The sequence below is a fragment of the Prionailurus bengalensis genome, chromosome B2 (assembly GCF_016509475.1).
Source record: "Prionailurus bengalensis isolate Pbe53 chromosome B2, Fcat_Pben_1.1_paternal_pri, whole genome shotgun sequence".
Lineage (NCBI taxonomy): Eukaryota > Metazoa > Chordata > Mammalia > Carnivora > Felidae > Prionailurus > Prionailurus bengalensis.
The window spans coordinates 132,945,104-132,962,677 of NC_057349.1; the positions used below are offsets into that span (position 1 = coordinate 132,945,104).

The window sequence follows — 17,574 nt, forward strand, 5'->3', positions numbered from 1 at the left end:
CCCAGGGCCATTTCCTGGTATGTGGGTCTCCTTGATGTAGTCCTTGGGACTCATTGATCTTTCTTCTTCCTCCTCTGTCATCACTCAACCTGTCTCTTGAGGATGTATACCTAGCTAAAATTGGCTATAGTCTGAGCTGGTTTTCTCTCATGTCTTCGGTTTGCTGCCCCACAATATAAGAACACAAACCTCTCCTTGTTAATATTTCACTGCCCACAACCATAAAGGAAGGAGGGAATAAGAAAAATAACTAGTAGGAAGTTTTAAAGGAAGTTGCACATCAGTTGATCACAGGCTCATTGGGCTCACAGTTAACATTGCATTTAGCCCTTTTTTGTATATTTTTGACATTTGAACTACTTGCCAAGATAATTTACTATGCAATCCATATTTAAAACTTCAACTCAAAAACCTGATCATCTGGCCCATGTCTCCATTCCTCCTTAACAGTCGTCAGCAGAAATGGAGTTGAAGCTTTTTCTCTTTAGAGGGGTCATACACTCTCCAGTTCACTCCAGCCCTTGTCTGGCCCGTTCGTATTACTTACAAAGCCCCTCCCTCTATACATTTCAGTTTTCAACTCCTGGTTTAAGACATCTTAAAAGAGTAAAATTTCTTTATTCATAATTGTTTGGTTTGTAGCTCCTGACTTATTATTGGGAAGGTATTTGGAATACTCCAAAGGGAGACCTCCAAGATTTAATGCTTTCTAGTTTTATTCTTGACTATAGGGATTACCACAACTTTTGAGCTGCTCAAAATACCCTTAAGTCAAAAAAAAAAAAAAAATACATGTCACATTTCCTAGGATAGGGATTTATGACTATGATCATGCTTCACTTCCTATGCCAACTTCTTTTTTAATGATATTGATTTGTAATCATTAATGTCTGCAGAAGATCTGTACAGTTCCATGAGAAGGCATACGTAATGTGTAACCTGTGTTTCCATGCCTCTGATAGTCTGCAGTTTCAGAGAGGAATTTTGTGAAAAACCCATCCTTCTTCTTTTTCAGCCTTCAAGACTACAAGTATGTATCCTTATACTTGTTTATGCTAAAGTATTTGCTCTTTTCCTATTCCCAGGGTAGTTTTTGGCAATTGTAATGGCATTGCTATGGTAGACTACCTCCAGAAAGCAGTACTCCTCAACCTGGGCACTATTGAATTATATGGCTCCAATGATCCTTATCGGAGAGAACCCCGGTCTCCTCGTAAATCTCGACAACCTTCAGGAGGTATAAAGAAAAAGTCCTGAGTTTTAGGATTTCTATAAATACTAAAGCTACTTCTGTGAATATAAGTACTTCAGTGAGATAAATAGCTTGTCTGACTTAGTCTATATATATAAACTGTCAAAAACTAGTAAAAGTTTAGAGCCTTCTTTGTTTTGTATTATTATTAGATTTTGCTTTTGTTTTAGGATTTTAATTAATGTTGGGAAAGAACCACAGTGGCAAGCTTCTTCAGCTAAATTATGAGATGAAAATTTGTCTCATTATTGTGAAACAAAAGTTAATTTCAAAGTTTTTCCCCTTTTATTACTTGGTATTGTGAGACCAAAAATTCATTGTTCCAACTATTTAATTTAGAGGGAGCATTTCCTATGTGAAAAAAATGTAAATGCAAAAGTGAATTTGAATTCTATGAAAATACAGTGTTTTAGATAGCCTTGATCCAATGTAAACCCAAACCCATTAAGAATTCTCTTTGTAGGACTCTTTTGTGTTTTCTGCATAAGTAGTCTAATTTTAAATGTTTTCATATGTCTGGTTGGTTATCTATACCAGTACTCCTCACCCCCCCACTTTTTTTTACCCCCATAGTATTGGATCTCTGGCCCTTGGGGTATATTAGTGAGGCCTGCAGCAATTACTGGCCTACAGGTTCCAGTCTCCTCAGGACCTGTTCCACTGGGCCAGGGATTAAGGGGAGCCGTATCTCTGGCTGACTTAGCCCGTTTGCAGAATGCCAGTGTGCAGTGGAACACGGAGAAGCTCACGTATATACTTATAACTCAGCCTCTCCGAATTAAAATTCTCCCTGAGATTCATTTCTCATTTGCTCTCATGACATAATTAGCTAGTGCTACCTTTATCACAGTTCGTGACAGAAGAAGAAAAAGGTGGTGGGATATAGACCTTACTGTCACTTTAGCTTGATGGTTGAACTTTCTTTTCCATTTTTGTTTTTGTGTGTGATCATTTCGTCTCGCGCTATCTTCAGCAGAAATTTTCCCAACCATACCATTCTAGTATCTTTGTCTCCTTTTTTTTTTCTTCTTCGCTTTTCATTGCTTCACTAAGGTGGGCTGATTGTGACTTCTTGCATGTGCGGCCTTTCTAGCTTATATTCTGAATCCGTGAAAAAACTCCGTTCTTCCTTAAGTAAGTTATTCCATATCAGTTAAGTCACAGCATGTTTGTTGTATGTAAAATCATTTTTTCTCATTTATTTTTAAAAGAGCTTTTAACAGCATTATATTTCTAAATTACATATCTAAATGTTTGTCCTCGTTACTTGAGTTCATCTATAATATGTATGTGAAAATAGCCATTGAAATGTTTGCATCCGAATCCAGTTTTTTTAATAAAGCAAAAGAAACTAATATTTAGTTTAGACTAATGTATATTTATAATGTTAGAAAGTTAAAACATTGTCATGGTAGAGAAGACAAGTACTTTTGGCAGTTTTACCACAGAGCAAGTAAAAACTTGCTCCTAAAATTCATTTATCTTATTCCTGATACCTCATCATAGTTTCATAAAATTTCCAGAAATTAAATACCTAAACTAATCCAAGGATAGAAACCAGTTTTACCGTCTGATTTCAAAAATATTTCTTTCTTAAATTCTATTGCATCTTATTTTATTCTAGAGTAAATCTTGTAATATTATTTATATTATTTGATGTTTAGGCACAGGAGAACAATTTGAATTTTTCTTTAGTCATCTTAAGATACTTATGCTCAGCAGTAATAACATTTAGGATTATGTATTAAATAAAATTAAAAGAAAGTTATTTTAAAATGTGATTTAACATTTTAAGGATATTTATGCCTTAATTCTAAAATACTGTAATTATTTATATTTCAAATAAAATTAAATGTGAGATAATTGACACTAAAATTCTTTAATTGCATTGATAAAATTATATTCTTGCAAAAAAGGTGTGTTTTATAATATATTCTGGAAGTATAGCCCAAATACCACCAGGTTCTTCTATTTTTTTTAAAGATTAGTTTGGAAAAATGTTTTAATACTAGTAGATTCTAATACGTTTTCATAACAAGTAAGGTGTCACTGATGAAATTATTTTATAGGCATTACTGTCTAAGGGTTTTACAGCTGTATTAAAATATAGTTGAACCCATAACTAAAATATGTACAGTGTTTTCATAATAAAAATTATGAGGCTGTTACAGGGGCAAGCAGTGATAAAGTATTTCAACCACCTGTGTGTATCTGCTGAAAGTCTTAATTATAACAAAAGTGAAACAGGCTAGTATGTGTCATGTTTTGCTGACCACTTTTTGACTCCGTGAAGGATACAAAAGGGAAATTTCTGTTCTGAATATAATTTTAGACCCTAATAAGATCTGCATAGTGATGTGAACATGATAGACCCATGAGAAATAAGTTACTTAGTCTTGGAAGTTGATAATTATAAAGAAGGGAATTAGAGGTACGAAGCTATTCCTGACTTCAGGAAACAGATTTTCAAAAGTTTTGGAGAAGTGTCTCTGAAAATGAAGATTTGGGCTACAAAGTTGTAGTTAATTTCAAGTCTTCAATATTCTCAGTAGGATAGAAAAAGAGAAATAGCTATGGAGCCTAGTAATACTAGTTGATATTTTTGTGCATGTGTGTGTTGTAAGAAACAAAACACTATATAAGAAATGAGGGATATAATCAAGGATGCATAATAAGTGTTGCATAAATCAGTAACTACTGTGTTGAATATAGGCAGGTTTTCAAAAAATGGGAAATAGCAAAATGTTTGGTTTCAATGAAAATATAATTAAGGAAGGATTAGGACTCTAGGGATCAGTTGAAATGATAGTTGAAAAGCAGAATGTAGAGCTAAATAACTTTGTTTCTCAACACTCTCTTAATGAGAAATTATTTATGTTTCTGGAAAGTGAAAAATAATGAAGAGAAATCAAAATCTAAGCTACATTATGTATGCAAAACAGACCTTGGTAATAAACAGTAATAAGGTAATAAAAAGATCTCAAGAGAATTTGTGAAGAAAATTTGTAAACAGTTTCCAAGTTTTCAAAGGTCAGATATTTTATAAGTCATTAAATTTGATGTACAAATCAGTCAGAATTCTCAAATGATTTGTGTGCATATTGAAAATAGAACTGTCAATTGTAATCAACAGAATTCACTAACAGTACGAAAAATCAGTGTTACTTTTTTAATCTCGTAACTACATTAATGGTTTATGGCAGCCTGTTGACCTAATGTTTCCTGAAGTTAATCAGATATTTGATAAAGAATTCCATGTATTTTTTTTATGAACCGAGCAGATGGAAGCAACCTAGTTCAGTTTGACAATTGCAAGATTGATTAAACCAGAGTCAGCAAACTATGGTCCATGGGCCAAATCTCTTCCACTGCTATTTTTGCTAATTAGAACATCATCCCTGCTTAGCTGGCCCTAAGACCAATCTAGGCCTTCACATTTGCCAATCCATGGACTAAACCGTGGTATCTATTTAGTGGGTCAATTTATAGCCTACTACTAATTTCTGTGGTGTGCCTCAGTAGATATAGAATGCTGAATAACATGATTATGCTTGTTGTCCTTAAAGGATAACTACTACATCTGATAGCAGAGTAAATACCCATAAAGATATTTGTAGGTAGAAATCATAAACCTAAATGATATACCATAGTCACATAGTATATGCCATAGGATCACATATGTCAATTAATGTAGGGTTGGACTTTGACTTTTACCCTAAGCCAGATGGAATGGGAGGCTTAAAATTTCAAAATTGATTATTTTTATTCAGTATTAGGCTCACTGTAGTGCTAGAGTATATTAGAGTTTACTATCACCACTATTTATTATTGAGGTAAAATTGGCACATACCATTATTTTAGTTTCAGGCATGCAACATACCAATTTGATATTTGTATGCATTGCAGAATGATCACAGTAAGTCTAGTTAACATTCATCACCTTGCATAGTTACAAAATATTTTTTCCCTTGTAATGAGGACTTTTAAGATCTACTCTTTTTTTTTTTTTTAATTTTGTTTAATGTTTATTTTTGAGAGAGAGAGACAGAACATGAGTGGGGGAGGAACAGAGAGAGAGGGAGACACAGAATCTGAAGCAGGTTCCAGGCTCAGCTGTCAGCAAAGAGCCCGACTCAGGGCTCGAACCCACGAACTGTGAGATCATGACCTGAGCTAAAATCGGACGCTTAACCGACTAAGCCACCCAGGCGCCCCTAAGATCTACTCTTAAGCAGCATTCAGATATCCAGTATAGTATCACTAACTGTAGTTATGCTGTATGTTGTATCTCTTATTTATTCTGTAACTGCAAGTTTGTACCTTTGACCGCCTTTACCGATTTCTCCCACCGTCCATACCCTGCTTCTGGCAATCACCAGTCTCTTCTCTGTATATATAGGCTTGTTTTTTATTATTGTTTTGGGGGATTTTGGGGGGCTGCAGGATTAGATTCCACTATATCATACAAGTGATATCATACAGTAGTTTTGTTTTTCTGTCTTATTTAACATGATATCCTTGACATCCATCCATGTCACAAATGGCAAAATTTTATTTTATGACTGAATATATCTATTGTGTGTGTGAATGTATATGTGTGTGTGTATCCCCCACATTTTTATAAAGCCTACATTTTCTTTATCCATTCATCCATAGATGGACACTTAGATTGTTTCTGTATATCACTACTATTTAAAGACCTGCTGTTTTAGTGTTTATCAAAAAGAGTTCATTCCAGCTCTGTGCTCACAGCTCAGAACCTGGGGCCTGCTTCAGATTCTGTGTTTCCTTCTTTCTCCACCCCTCCCCCACTTATACTCTCTTTCTCTCTCTCTCTCTCTCTCTCTCTCTCTCTCTCTCTCTCTCTCTCTCAAAAATAAATAAAACATTTAAAAATTTTTGAAAAGTGCTGCCTAGGTGGCTCAGTCGTTTAAGCGTCCAACTTCGGCTCAGGTCATGATCTCGTGGTTCGTGACTTCAAACCCCACATAGGGCTCTGTGCTGACAGCTCAGAGCCTCAAGCCTGCTTCAGATTTCGTGTCCCCGTAAATATTAAAAACACTTTTAAAGGAGTTCATTTATATAAACAAATATTTTGTCAAAGATTAAATTCATACCTATTACATCCATCATCTTTGAAGTATAAAAACTAGTTTTGGGTTTTTGTTTTGTTTTGTTTTCCCAGAACAATTAGTGTAATAAGTGTAAAAAGAAAAAAAAACTGGTTATCATTCAAAAAGTTCCTACTTAATGAAGAAAAATATATAATTCAAAATAGAAAACATTTTTATAAACCCAATTCAGTACTCCGTGTTCTCTGCAAATGAACCTTTATTGTAAAAGGTTTCTTGGGGCGCCTGGGCGGCGCAGTCGGTTAAGCGTCCGACTTCAGCCAGGTCACGATCTCGCGGTCCGTGAGTTCGAGCCCCGCATCAGGCTCTGGGCTGATGGCTCAGAGCCTGGATCCTGTTTCCGATTCTGTGTCTCCCTCTCTCTCTGCCCTTCCCCCGTTCATGCTCTGTCTCTCTCTGTCCCAAAAATAAATAAACGTTGAAAAAAAAAAAAAAAAAAAGGTTTCTTAGTGACTGGATTGTGACATTATGTCTTTTACCAAAAGATTGGCAAAGTAGATACTGGCCACACATGTACATATGTTGACATGATACCTGATTTCTGAGGTCTAGATATGTAGCCCCTTGTGTGTTGCCCAGCCATCCCAAACTCTTGACATTGTTTGTTTGTAATTTTCAAAGAATTTTCAGAAATTCTTTTCATTCCAATCACTAAACAACTTACTGTCCATACTGATTGTTTACTCCGCATGTTACCATGTCTTTTAATTCTTGTCCACAGCATAAAATACCTTGTTACAGTTTCTCCTAAGAATTTAGGCCGTCCCCTAAGATAAGTTCTATGTAATTCATATACATCTATGAAAAGAAAGTATTTCTTTAGAGCTCCTTTCAAAAATGTATGGTTTAATTATTAAGAGGTATAGTCCTGTAAGAGGAGTAATGTATAATATTTTAAATATTGTAAATGTGGAGGTACAAAATGTTTTCTTAATTATTCATAAATATTCAAGGCATGTGTTTGAGACATACTGAGTGGAAACCACTTTGAAGTTTGAGTTGAGAGTTCCTATGATGTAAAAAATTACCAAATTTATTACCAAGTACTTATTTTCCCTCAAGAGAAGTCCAGTAAGTCCATCATATACTCTCAAATTAGTTTTTTTGTTTTAATTTTTTTTTAATGTGGTATTTATTTTTGAAGGAGAGAGAGAGACAGAGCATGAGCGGGGGAGGAGCAGAGAGAGAGGGAGACACAGAATGAGAAGCAGGCTCCAGGCTCTAAGCTGTCAGCCCAGAGCCTGATGCGGGGCTCGAGCTCACAAACTGTGAGATCATGACCTGAGCCGAAGTCGGACACTTAACCGACTGAGCCACCAGGTGCCCCTCAAATTACTGTTTTTCAACAAAGTTCTACTTTATGTCTAATGTCCTTGAAGAATAGCAAATTGTATCTTGGAAGTTTTCTTTTTTCTTAACTGATGACTACTGTATTATTTTGAGGTGATTTAATATCAAATGTTCCTATTTCCTGTCTCAAGATTAACAGGCACAATGGTATCAAGGCCAGTGTGCTCCAGTCATCTGCTTTTTTAAAAATGGTCAGTCGTTAAATGTGTGCTGTAAATAGGGATGAAACTGCTCTTACATAAATTTGTATTGTGATTTGGGTTTTGGTTTTGTTTTTTTAGCAGGTCTATGTGATATTAGCGAAGGGACTGCAGTCCCAGAGGATCGCTGCAAATCTCCAACTTCTGGTAATTTGTTTTTTCATTTTATTAAGAATTATAATCTACAGAAACTATTGTAGTGTATCAAAATTCCTTTTTACAGATAAGTATTTAAAATAACACCTATAAGAAGCTTTTGTGTTACATATTTATTCTAAAAATCATAACTTTTTTTTGCATTCTCATTAAGTGAAAAGAAATGCACTAGACAAAAATCCACAGCTCTTACCTGCTAAGAGTCCTATAGCTGTTCACTGGCTTTCTAATATTTACACTTTTTTAGAGAAAATATATTTTACTCCTCACCATTGGAGCAGATGGGTTAGTTAATCTGCAACCTTGTCTCTGCTCTAGGCATGCCTGGTATCATCTGGTAGAATAGTGCCCTAATTCTTGAAAAATGTCCACTTAAATATTACCAAAGATTTTTAACATTTATAATCCAGTGGTGACTGTAAACAAAATAATTGTAGGCCATATGTGTTTTTGGTTTTGGTCAAAGTGATATTTGATATAATGTTATAGCTATATTATAGCTTTTTGTCCATATTATATAGGTTTTTATGTGATCTATGTATATATAAATATTTCAGTGCAACATAATTTTTGGTACGTTTTCAGGCTCCTTAAGATTAAGAGGATCCTGAATTATTATTTTCAGTGGGTAGAAACTTTGCCAGTCTTTACTAAGATCAACTTCACAATTTTAACTACCATATTAAATCATTATGGCTGGGAATATTTGTCAGCTTTGTACTGGAAAGATTGTTCTTAGCATAAAGTAACACAGTTCTTAGATAGATTTGGATCCTTCCATAGCTGGTTCTCCTACATCAGAAATCATTTTAAGCATGGGAAATATTGAGAAGTGCATTTTACTTCACTCCCTCATGTTTCAATTTAGCTTTTTATTAGACCTAGAACTGTAAAAGTTTTGTGATAATTTTCTTTTTGAAATTCCTTTTCCTAATACTACATAAGTTATAGCTTTTCTTAAGATATATCCACCTTCTGGTTTTCTTAAGCTTTAAATTTCATAATTAAATTCACTCATTATGTAAACATGGAGCCATCAGAATTACATAGTTAGCACCTACTGTTAAGTCTGGACATTGGTACAGTAAGTAAACTTTGAATGATATGGAGCAAGTAATTCTATTTCTGATCTGACAGACCTAGAGTGATTTCTGAATTTGGAATTTAGAATTATAATATCTTTTCATTATTGCTGTTCTGTGTCCATCTACCTACAATACTGTTCTGGTCTTCTCACCTCTCTCTCCAAAGACCATGTGAATGCCATTGTCAATGTGTTAAGGCTGTAAGCCAAATTGGATGATTTGGACATGTAATATAGAACCCAAGTAAACTAATATTCCTCATTATCCTAACCAAATTTTCAACAGGTGTACAGGTATGTATGTGTATGTGTATATATATATATATATATATATATATATATATATATGTATATACACACACACACATACATATATATATGTGTGTGTGTGTGTGTGTATATACATATATATATATATATATTTATATCAGTTCGGAATAACCACAAGGAGGTATTTATAAGTAAGTATTTAAGTATATTAAAATCTCATAAGTATATAAATATAAAAAGTGCATAAAAGTAAAAACTCTCCAAATAGCTCCTTTTGTACCTGAGGAACTCAAACATTTTCAAATATATTATGCTTTTTTGTCCATGTGAAAGGACAGTATAATTTTAACATACAGATGATATGATACTGGGTATTGTTTTGAGTGAGTTTGAACTGCAAAGTAAACATTGTGACTGAAAAAATCATTGGTAAATCACAAATTCTTATCTTAGACATAAAACTTAATTTACTTAGTTTAGTCTTTGACTATGCTCTGAAAGATATAAGAATTTCTGAAGAATTATATCCGTTCCTGCATATGAGGAAAGACTGCTTTCACAAAAAAAATATCAAATTTTAGTAGATAGTAGTTGTGCCTGAAACGTGTTTCATAGAGCAAGAAATAGATCTCCCTCATGCATACATACTAAAACATACAGTAGAAACTAGAATAAAATTCTGGAAAACTAACCCTTTGACACTTTTTCTTACAGCTGTGTTTTTCACTACTTGTCCATTTTAGAATAGCTAATAGTAATTTTTGCTACCCATGTTGGGCCAGTTGTCTTATTCTTTGCACATTTGTAACTTTTTTGCCTTCATTGCTTTTAGAACCCCAATAAAGGAGTAATTTAGTATCCTTCTTCTCCCCAGTACATGAAAATTCTTTTAGTTTAGAATGGTCAAAAAATAAAAAATGGTTGGGGTAAGTTTGAGGTGAATCAGAGGAACCACAAGGCAATCATGTTATTAAAACCATGGAAAGTAGTAATTAAATTACTAGCCTCAAATACTTCCTGCATTGTGATAGGATATCTATCTGTGTATCTATCTATCTATCTATCTATCTATCTATAGTTAAGTGATATAATATAGACTATTAAAACCAATATAGTTAATAGAAAACAGTGTATCTATGAGAGAAAAAGAAATGCATGAAAGTGGGTTGGAAGTTAGTGAGTCTCTCATAAATACTAGGAGAACCACTATTATAGAAGTGAAAAGTAGCCATATGTCCTTTATCAAAATCAGTGTGTTTACTCAAAATAATAATATAGATGAAGAAAAACTTTTTTGAAAAACATTTCAATCCATGATCAAAATTGGTGATCCCAACAATTTGGCTGGTCAATATCAAAGCTCTATTCAAAAAACATACTGAGAATATCCAAGTTATGAATATAGTTTGCCTTTTCCACTTATTTTTAAATAAACCAGGAGTCTCTCTGAAGTAGAATATTAATTCTGTCATCTTGAATTAACATAAGAAATCACTTCTTCCATTTCCATTTGATCTCTATTTCAAAGAACTCAGATTTCTTTACTGAGCACTTTAATAATGGAATTTTGTTTTAGTACTGCGTCAAAAGAGTATGTGTGTGTGTGTTTGTGTGTGTGTGTGTGTGTGTGTGTGTGTGTGTGTGTGTGTGGTGTGTCTACACATATGTGAAAATGATAAAAACACCTGTTAGGTTATTTCAGGTTGAAGAAGGCTCAGGGCCACATTAACCATGATATAAACAGTGCCTTCAGGAGTTTCCATGTACCCTAAAAAAAAAAAAAAAAAAAAAAGATGTAGATAAATTCGGTGTTTATTTTATCACAGTTACTGATATTCACAGATATTCACAATATCACAGATATTGATAACTCACAGTTATTCAAGTGAGTTATGCTGAAAACATTTTTGGAACTTTGACAAAAATTCTGACAACCAATGATAGGCATTTTCAGTTAGGGGAAAAATAAGTCCGTTTGCTTTACATTTATGGCTTCTTTTGCCTATTACGTTGGAAATAACTAAAAAACATTTTTATGATTTGATATTCATGTTTGATATGTTACCTAGCTATTGCTCTAAAATGAAATATATCACATAAAATAAGTATTAATAATTTTTTTTTTTACATTCCCGTGGCTAACCTCTTATAACCATTATCTTCTTTGAAAAACAAGTATATCCATCTCTACTCCTGAAAATGTTCCATCGAGTTCAGTGTTACTTATGTGATATTTTTTGATATAGGATTTATAAGGATCCGTAAGTGCTATTTAACAAAAATAACATGGTTTTTAAGAATAATCTTTTAAGACTATTATAGAAGTAATTGGATACTGCCAATGTTGACAGGTTTTACTTGGTCCTTGGAGAGACTTCAAAGATATTTTCCACTTGGCCAAAGAAAGCATCAGTTTGACCTTATTTATTAAGGTTCAGTACTTTCACTGGGATAAAAAAGAAAAAAAAGTAAAGAAAAACGGCCCGGTGTTTTAGAAGTGCAGTGCAGTGGGAAAAAGACATGTGTGTGAACTTAAAATATGAGGTATTAAGTGAAGTACACATCATAGGTGAAGTATACAAAGGGTTGTTGAAATTCAAAAGGGGGGAAGTGATTTATATCGAGGAGACTGGAAATTTATGGATGAGATATCATTTGAAATGTGCTATTATGAAAAATAGATCATTTAATAATAGAAGTTGTCAACTGGAGTGCTACTTAGTACATTTATAAATGAAACATTAATGTCAGAAATCAAATATAAAAAGTTGGAAACACTTTTTTTAAGGAAACGGCAAATAAAATCTTAACTGTAAAAATATTAGATAAACTTATATTAGAAGTCGCAGCTGGAATAAAATTAACTATTTCTTACCTCATTAAACGTAAGTAAGTATTTGAACATACCTAAAATTATAAGTATGATCCTCAGTTTCTAAAAGATCTCTATGGTAATAGTAGAATTTATATATGATTTTAACATTGGTATCTGGAAAGCTAACTCTGAAGTAAATTTTGTCAGTATACTTCTTGCCCGAGATTCTTAGTTCTAGACGAACCTTATTCAGTTAACTAATATCGAAGAAGTTTTGCATTTTCGTTCAGAAACTGTTTATTGCTGCTTATATTGTTCTTTACCTGTTCTCTAACGTATAATGTATACCAAGATTTTTCCAAATGGTTGTAATTTATGGAGAAATCATTATAGAGTTAATATTTACATATATTAAGGAATTATTTACCATGAAAGATAATGAACTACTGATTACTTTTCTTACTTTAATATTATGAGAATTGTTATTGATTCTATGCATGACATCTCCTCGTGGCTAATAGTATGGAAACTTACCTTAGAGGTTACCAGATTATTTTGGTTGTACTTTTCCCTGTGACAACTCGTGTTTGTGACTGACTATGTGCTTATTCCTTCCATTGTCTTGATTCGTGTAGGTTCTTCATCACCACACAATTCAGATGATGAACAAAAAATGAATAATTTTATAGAAAAGGGTATAGTATCTTTATTTTAAAGCATTTTCTTTTAATTATGTTTAATTTTAGTTTACTTTGAATAGATTTTGACATTTTATATCAAAATATTATTTTCAGTGAAGACCAAAAGCAGAAAGTTTTCCAAGATGGTAGCCAGTGATATAGGTAGGAAATAGAAATTTCTCTTTTGTTTCTAATCCTTGCTATATGCAGTGTTACTCAACACCAGAAAATGATCTAATGCATTGCATTTTGTATATATTAATTTGTTATTTCTATGCTAAGCAATAATCTCTTGGGCTCTTTCTTCTAAACTCATTGGGGCAATAATTATTGAAAATCAGTTAAATTGGTGTTGCAGTTTTTCCTGACTTACATTGTGAATTATTCTGTTTTTATTTTGGCTTTATTTAAAATAAAGCAGGGTTCAATTTATGTCATAAATAGTACAGTTTTATACCAGATTTTGAGATTTTTCCTTTATAGTTTTTATTTGTATTTTCTCCTACCTTTTTCCCATCCTTCTCAAATTTTTACAATCCCAAATTTCAATGGTTCTCTAAAATATTGACTGTGTAATCTGCACTGCCCTGGAGTTAAATGGGAATTTTCTTAAGACTCTCCCCCTAGTCCCCACAAGTAAAACTAAGTGATGGAGAGTATTTTATATTAATCTCTTGGGCTGTTTTTATGAGTATACTTTGAATTGAATTACCCAGTCTCAGGTTTTCAAAGTTTAAAATTAGAAAACAAAATACATAATCAAACTTTGGGGATATAATCAAACTCTAGGATTTTTAGTTCGTCATAAAAATTTGAGTATTCGCTGAAGATTTTTAAAGGCTTGAGAAGTACTGTTTTACAAAAAGAATAAATTTAATCTTTGATTTAAACCCACAATTTTTATTATACTGTTTTTTGTTATTTATTTCCTCTGAAATGCCTATCACGTGTTCCTTGAATTATATTAAATGAGGAGCATTTCTAGGCAGCTGAAATAGATTTACCTTTGGTCAACTGATAAAGTTTAATATATAGTAAAATTAAATTGCCAAAATTCTCAGAAGTAGCATCTATATTGTCTGCATATTGTAAATTGAACCCTGTTTAGTCATGTTAACGTTGGCTGACTGTTAGCACGTCTGGTCATTTTTTAAATAAGATGGTTTATTCTTGGGCAAAGGGCTCTTCATATATGGGGAATTGATTATCTCTTTGTGGTTTTATAGTGAATTAGTTGGTAATAGTTAAATCGCTTTAATTATGTACTAGCACTATCGCATAATACTTTTCAACCAAATTTTTTATAGTATATTTTGTCTTAATAGTACTTACTGTCATATAATGTAAAAAGTTATAAGAGACCTTCTTACATACACTTTTGCAAAGAACTTTTATGATCTATCAATTATCTAGGAATTTTACATAAAAGCAACTTTGTATATGATTACATTTTTCTGAATAATTTCTCTGTCTGATTTTTGATCCTGTATTTGCTTTGTTAACTATGTGTTGACTAGCTCCTCTGTTTTTTCTGTGGTGAATAGAACACATAACATGGAATATCTGAGTTTGAATATTTGAAAGTTTTCAATTAACAAATTTCTTAGGATTAAGAACATTACTAGAAGGATAGTTCTTTGGTAATGTTCTTGCTTTTTATGTTGTTGGCAAGTTTTTGTTTTTGTCATGCCAGTTTTTATATTTTTTTGGGAAACACATTAACTTTATTCACCATTTTAAAGGTTAGGTTAGTTACAGTTATACATAATTGTTTTACATCTTCAGAAACTACTCCTCCTATTTTATATGTAATTTTGTTTGGTAATCTTCCAATATAGGTTTTAATCCCAACATATTTACAAGAAAAGCTCTCTTCTCAATTTTTCCTTTGTTCAAATGGAGACTGCTCCATTTTAGACTGTAAAGTTTTTACAGTTAAAAAAAAAAAAAAGGAGTTTATCTTCCTACATTAGTGTCTAGTTTTGTAATAAGAGTTAACATAAAATATGCTATTGAAAGCACAATAAAACGTCAGTGAAACATTGCGGGGGGGGGGGGTTGGAGAAACTCCTACAATCTCCTGAAGACCTCTCTGTCAAGACATATTTTCTGCGTAAAGTTTATGGTGTCAAAAGTGCTAGGATTCCTTGAGCATTCTGAGCTCACTGTGTTCCCTATCATGCAGTCCTGTACTTGCTCTGAAGTTCCCTGGGCCTCATCAAATTACCACCTCTTTCTTCCTCAGTCTACAGACATTTATAGCTTCAACTTTAGGAAGTTATGAAGTGGCCTCATAAAGGAAGGCATTAAGAATTAAGTCTAGACCCCTAAGATTGACACTGGTTAAAAAACAAAACAAACAAACAAAAAACCCTCCTTGCATGGGAGACTGACTGAATGTCTTGGCTCTGATACTTTGTTTCTGAAGCTTTACCTTTTCTTTGAAAGTAACTGCTGCCGACATTGGAGGAGTAGGGAGAAAAATGTCATTCTTAAACAATCTAACCCAAGCTTGGAAAATCAACCCCCCCCTTTTTTTTTTTTTACTGCCCAACAGAACAGCAGAGTTAGCTGAGATGATAACAGTATTTTAAATATGTATGTGTGTGTATATATATATATATATATATATATATATATATACACTTAAAAATTACAATTTTTCTGACACTGTGCCAGCCCTTTATAAATAATATTTCTTATTTAACCCATTCAGTGTAACTGCATTGAGCTACTTACTATTTCCCTGTTTCACAGAAGGGGAAACTGAGAGGTAGAGTGTAAGTAATGTATCCGTTGGTTACATATCTAGTGAATGATGGGGCCAGGGTTTACACCCAGGTAGTCTGACTTCACTGTTTGTCCTTTCAACACTGTACTGTATTACCTCTTAAGACAATTTACTGGAGTCTGGAAGGATTCAAAAACAGATCTGTTATGTGGTTTGTAACTAGATATTCTGGTTATGACCCTGTTCTATCCACATAGTAACCTAGAAAAAAGGATGACTCATGCTAACTTCTGCCCTCGTACCAGATCACGGTTGTCATCTTGGTGCCTCTCACCCAAACGTAATATACCGTGCCTGGAAGTTTACCTTTCTCAAAACTCAGACTCAAGGAGAGTAACTATAGCAAACAGTAGAGTCTCCTAACCCATCTACCCAATGCCCAGCTTCTTTGTTTCCTGTTGGCTGACAGCTAACTCGGGTAAATGATACTGACAGTGACTTCCTTATTCATGCATAAGAACAGCAGCCTAAAAAGGCATAACTTTAGCCTTAGGAGTTCAACAGCAAAAATACAGCAGAATATAATACAATTGCAGCATCCCTAAAGAAAGGTACATGTATGTAATACACAGATAGTGATTTGTTTTGCCTGTTCATACTTGATGATTAATTTTTGTTAGTAAAATCTTAATGATCAGTATTTCCAAAATCAGTCTTTCCTGTAGTGGTAACCATTTCTGTAAATCATTTAGAAAATAAGAGTGGTTATCAATTTATTATTTGCTTATTATTTATATTTTACAAAGCTTTGGAAATGCAAAATCCTGTAAAACTTTTTGTTATCTTACATTTGTATAAAAAGTCCTAAAATGTATGTCTTTGTTAAAGTGTTAATCAAATTTTTCATGGTACCTTATGAATAAAATATGGTCCAGATGCTAGCATTGTTTGGTAGATTTTGAAACTACATGATCAACCTTTTCTAAAGATTATTAGTTCTATTTCATTATGATTCTCTTTCATTGTGAAAGATAGATTTCTAGCTGGATCCTGTCCATGTTCCCTATTATTACTAATTTTCATACAGAAGGAATGATTACATGAAACTGTGAGGGGGAAATAATAACTAGAGGTTAAAATATAAAGATTCAAAAGTATAGTGACTTAATGAGTGCTGTGCCAAAACAGATAGAAATCAAAGCTCCATTTAATGAGCACCAGTTCCAGACACTATAGATATTTTTCAGGTTGTATTTGTTAACCTAGGGAGGATTGTACCTCTTTTTAATCTCTTGGATTCTAGGTTAGCAGTTTTTTGGGTAATGAATGATTTTTTTTAAATTTTTTTTAATGTTTATTTATTTTTGAGACAGAGAGAGACAGAGCATGAATGGGGGAGGGTCAGAGAGAGGGAGACACAGAATCCGAAACAGGCTCCAGGCTCTGAGCGGTTAGCACAGAGCCCGATGCGGGGCTCGAACTCACGGACAGCGCGATCATGACCTGAGCCAAAGTTGGACGCTCAACCGACTGAGCCACCCAGGCGCCCCTGAATGATTTTCTTTTTTAGCAAAAACTAATTTTTGAAGTCAATTGATCAATGAAAATAATGATCATTAGTCCAAGTATTGTTTTCATTAGTTCTCTTTTACATGAGTCCCAGTGATTCCTTCTTTAAAGTGTTCTAACCCAACTTAAGTGGATTCATAATCATTATATTCTAAATCACTAACTCATTAAATTCTATAATTTTAAATCTGCTCAAGCTCCCTTATTTTTCAAGAAGAGAGATTGAGCCTTAAAGAAGTTAAGTTGCATATCCAAAGTCATGTCCCATAGTAATGACCTAGTCAGGACCAGAATCCAGGTGTCTCGAACTCTTGTTTTACCTATAGCGTGTCTTC

The 17,574-nt window shown here is 33.3% G+C and overlaps 1 protein-coding gene across 4 annotated transcripts in view; it reads left to right on the forward strand.

Annotated features, from left to right (window-relative positions):
* The window catches only part of STXBP5 (syntaxin binding protein 5), a 173,560-nt gene that overhangs the window by 106,846 nt on the left and 49,140 nt on the right, over positions 1 to 17,574 (forward strand). For 2 of the 4 annotated variants that reach the window (XM_043592558.1, XM_043592559.1), the window contains exons 18-19: positions 1,086 to 1,237; positions 8,016 to 8,081. In XM_043592558.1, the coding sequence (XP_043448493.1) occupies positions 1,086 to 1,237; positions 8,016 to 8,081 (218 nt within the window). Of the gene's footprint in view, positions 1 to 1,085; positions 1,238 to 8,015; positions 8,082 to 12,894; positions 12,955 to 13,053; positions 13,102 to 17,574 lie in introns of all 4 variants that reach the window. The other 2 variants (XM_043592556.1, XM_043592557.1) reach the window with 2 other exon arrangements.